We start from the raw sequence: 4,470 nt of genomic DNA, 5'->3' as shown, positions 1-4,470 counted from the left end.
CAGCGGTGAGCGACGAGCGGTAGCCCAATGAGAGCCACGCTTTTGCGTGACATCATTAGTGAAGCATGGCTTTTATTGGGCTACCGCTCGCCGCTCACCGCTACGCCGCTCTGGTCTGTAGGCTCCTTAAGTCACGTAACGTTAAATATAGATTTTAGTAGGTTGGCAACGTTACCCCATAAAAATAATTCGTTACCGTTACCATTCTTTTTCCCCAGAAGTAACTCGTTATCGTTACTCGTTATTGATTTGCAAAAGTAACTCGTTACCGTTACCAATACTCAAAATGTAACGAGTTCTTTTTCCACCAGGGTAAATATTAATATATTTGGAAATAAAACCAAAATAATTTTATCAAATAGCACAATAAAATGTATTGAAGATTTGTTTCGCGGTTTATCACGTTTCTATGGGCGGAATCCATAGACGGTGCTCAAGATTCGAGATGGTCTTAAGCTAGTGCATGAACCAATCAGAGAGCCGTATTAGCATCTTAAGACTTTACTTGAGATTAAGAACGGACTATGGATTCCGGTCTATATTTTTATTAAACATACACATTTACGTCGATTTGTGTGTACGGATTTAAATTGCACTGAGTGTGCACTAGTTCTGTCGATGAAAAACGCTACTATATGATTTTTGCGATAAATATTCTGAAGAGAAGTCAGAATTCTATTATATTATATCTTTTGGTAGAGGAATAAAGCTCAAAAACTGATATATATATATATACACGGTTTAGTTACGACTAAAACCTTCAAAATGAAGGAAAACCTTCCAATGGAACAACACTGATTTCGGATCGATTTCGGCCGGGCCGCCTCGAGCGGTCGCAGGGACTGAAGGTCGCGCGCCGGAATCGGCCCGAAATGTTCAAATCCTTGTGAGCACTGTTTTATAGAATGCATCCAAATTAATTATCGAGCCGAAGACCTCGAGCCGCGAGCATTTCGGCCAACTTTCATTGTTTTTTGCTGAGTCGTGTAACAAATAATAATTGTTTACCGAAATGTTCGCGGCTTGAGGTTCGGTCCGATAATAATCTGGACATTCTGGATGCACCCTATTAAAGCTGGGTGCATAAATTACGGCTTACCTTTTAGCGATCCTGCGACAATAACGATCGTGATAGTTATCAAGTTTATAACGGTAAAGATGTTGTTTAAGATGGATGATTCCTTCACACCGATGCATAATAGCACCACTAGTAACATGACCATCGCGAAAGCGAAAAAGTCAGGATACTCTGATAAGAAAGAAACATCGATAGGCATAAGAGAGCGTAGAGCATTTCCCATGACATTTCCTATCAACGCGTCGATGTAACTGCTAAGACCTCGAGCAACGCTCGCTGTACCTATAAAATCGTTTTAAAACGTCCTTTTACTTATACCTATAGTTTTAAAGGATTGGAAAAAAAACCCAATTTTTCTAATTTTTCTGCGGATTTTTGTCGGTTTTTTCCCAAGGGTAAAAAAATTCATTTTGGAAAAATTCACACGTGCTCGTAAAACCTATCACGTTTGTTTCTCGGTTCTTTCCGTAAAGAAAATAATTACATATCGGGTACACAGTGGGATAAGTTAACAGAAATTTTGAAATTGTACAAAAGATTGAGGTCACATAATGTATTCAATAAAACATACAAAACACTATTGCACCATTAATGTAAGAATTAAAAATATAGAATCCAAACATCATGTTTATATGATAATAGTAGGTCTAGAAAATAATTTTGATTTAAACTGAATTCGTAACAAAATATTTGAAAAAAAAAACTACAAAGAGACACTTCAGGAGTTTATTAGATCGGAGTGTGACAAACTAGAGTCTATCTATATTTAAACTTTGCCGTGTACTAAAGGAAGATTAGATTAGATTTTACTATAAAAACAGAAGAATAACTAAAAAATTTTAATAAAAATAATGCTACATAACTTCACATTAGTTTTAGATCACATTAATTTTATAAAAGAATTTAGAAAAGTTACTTATTATGTCTTTTACACAGCAAAAACAACAATTTTTCCAAAAAATCAATTTTTCGGAAAAAACCGAAATTTTTCTAATTTTTTTCCAGCAATTTGAAAAAAAGTAGCTTTTTTAAAACTATACTTATTCCTATACGTGTATGTATGTAGATATACATATCGTTACGCTATCATTAATATCTGACTGGCCTAATTCTCGCCGCGCATTCCGCGTGAGCCGACATGCACACGTATGTACAATATCATATTTCTCACCAATTACATATTCTAGAATCAAGTTCCATCCTATGACGAAGGCGATGAACTCGCCAACCGTTACGTAACTATAAACGTACGCTGATCCGGCTTTTGGCACTCTCGACGCGAATTCCGCATAACATAAGCCTACAAATAAGTATTTGTGTGTATACATATTATATATTTATATATAAACAGCATACTCAAGTAACATACAGCAGCGCTTGTAAAGCTCTAAAAAAACGATTATATATGCGCTTTTTTAGCGCTTTGTTAACGCTAATTTGTAAGCGCTGTGTGCTACTTAGGTACTAATATAACATAATATAATATAATATACGTGAAATCCATTTAGGATTTAGTATTTAGTCATACATAATCATCTCTCAACATATATATTATGTGACACATTATATTGATTGATCATCACGTTATCTTGTCACCTTGTCAACAAGCCTTAAAATTGTACCCGATTCTTCCCGATCGGCAGTTTGATTAAAAAATATTTTTGAAAATCAAATAATTTGATTTAACCCACTATATGTATTTGATATATATTTGATATGATGTACGACGTATAATATATATGTATAATCATATATAAGTATATATATAATATACATTCCATGTATAAATGATTGTGTATGCTGTATGCAATCGATTTGATGCAGGTTTTACCTGCGAAAGCAGACGCGATAGCGGCTATGAGGAAAGAGACGGCAACGGCAGGTCCAGCTGTCTCTTTGGCCACGCTACCGGCAAGGACGTAGACGCCTAAGCCGAGGGTCGCACCCACGCCAAGTGCAGTCAGATCGAATAAACCGAGGACCCGTGCCAATCGTTCGTCCTTCGTATCTCCATTCTCCAGCTCTACACGCCGCCGCGACAACACTTTCCACAAACGACTCTGCATATCGCAAGGATCCAGCCGCTCTTCTTTCTCTGCAGCAGCCTTATACTAAAGCTAAAATGTGTGAATGTCGTCAATTATATCGCGTATAATATATCATTCGTAATCATTCGTTAATCAAATCAGACGTTATATTTACGAAACATTATTTACAAAGATTATTCGGCATACCGCACCAATTAATAGCCAGCTTTTTAATCCAGACCGCTCAGATAGCTCAAGATAGCTCTCTGCGGTACAACTGTTTGTCGATGTAGTCTATAATTTAAACTCAATTTAATATAAGGATTTCTGCATGTACTGTACGTGTTATCAAAAGGTTTTCTTGGAACTCTAGTATAAAAATTATAAAATAAGTGCCCCTTCATCAGCCGTTTATAAATTTAGTCCGCGTACAATGAGTGCAAAAAATATTCGTACAAGGAAATTTTTGATAAAAAAAATGTCTTATTTGTAGAAAATAAACATTAATTAGCAATTTTATACAACATCAATACATTCTGTTCTAACAAAACAAACGAGCTTCGCATGTATTCCTAATTTTAGAATTAAGCTCGACGAAACATTTCTCGACTGTACGAATACTTTTTGCGCCAAACAATATAATTTTTAATTTTCGCTTATTTTTCAGATGATATATTTTCTATAATTAATACACATCTTTTTGGTATATTATAATTTCAAGAAACATACAGTCTATTTTATTCTTTATGAATAAATTGTTAATTATCCAGCAAGAAATGATCATCAATTAAATTATTAATGAATACTTTTTGCGCTCACTGTGTATGTATGTATGTATATATATATATATAAACTGTCCCAAACTTTTTGACACGTTGCTTGTGGACAGATACACGCAGCGGATTAAACTGCAGAATAGAGTAGCTCTCTACCATTTTACAATTTTCGCAATGATTTGTTTTAGTTACCTAATAGGCAGAATGTCCAAAATCAACGTGTGAAAGATTTATACTTTAAGATATATATATATATATATTAAGGTATACACGGTGGGCCATTTTACAGGACCCACCCAAATTTCTCGGTAAGGCAGATACAAAAAAATAGTTCAGACAAAACTTGTTCAGGACAACGGGGGTCATTTATCTGTGCTAATGATTTTGATCTTCAGGTCGATTTTCAAGGTTATTTTTTTTAATGGAATTATACGAATTTTTTTACATAATATGATTCCTCTAATTATTCTGCATATAAAAGTATTGACGTAGCGATATCAAAAAACCAATAGTTTACGAGATATTTTATATTTCATTATGGCACATATTGACATAAAATATTAAATAACTCGTAATCTATTAATTTTTT

At 34.5% G+C, this 4,470-nt stretch overlaps 1 protein-coding gene across 2 annotated transcripts in view; it reads right to left on the bottom strand.

Annotated features, from left to right (window-relative positions):
• slif (cationic amino acid transporter slimfast) overlaps window positions 1-4,470 on the bottom strand; it is a 31,204-nt gene that overhangs the window by 4,734 nt on the left and 22,000 nt on the right. For both annotated transcript variants that reach the window (XM_018454656.1, XM_018454657.1), the window contains exons 2-4: window positions 2,910-3,195; window positions 2,250-2,378; window positions 1,100-1,360 (exon numbers count right to left, since the gene is read on the bottom strand). In XM_018454656.1, the coding sequence (XP_018310158.1) occupies window positions 1,100-1,360; window positions 2,250-2,378; window positions 2,910-3,144 (625 nt within the window). In that variant the 5' untranslated portion in view covers window positions 3,145-3,195. The remainder of the gene's footprint in view (window positions 1-1,099; window positions 1,361-2,249; window positions 2,379-2,909; window positions 3,196-4,470) is intronic.

This window comes from Mycetomoellerius zeteki, unplaced genomic scaffold, assembly GCF_001594055.1.
Source record: "Mycetomoellerius zeteki isolate Tzet28-1 unplaced genomic scaffold, Tzet1.0 scaffold445, whole genome shotgun sequence".
NCBI classification, from domain to species: Eukaryota; Metazoa; Arthropoda; class Insecta; order Hymenoptera; family Formicidae; genus Mycetomoellerius; species Mycetomoellerius zeteki.
The sequence above is the reverse complement of the archived record's forward strand: the minus strand, read 5'-3'. Positions and strand labels throughout refer to the sequence as shown.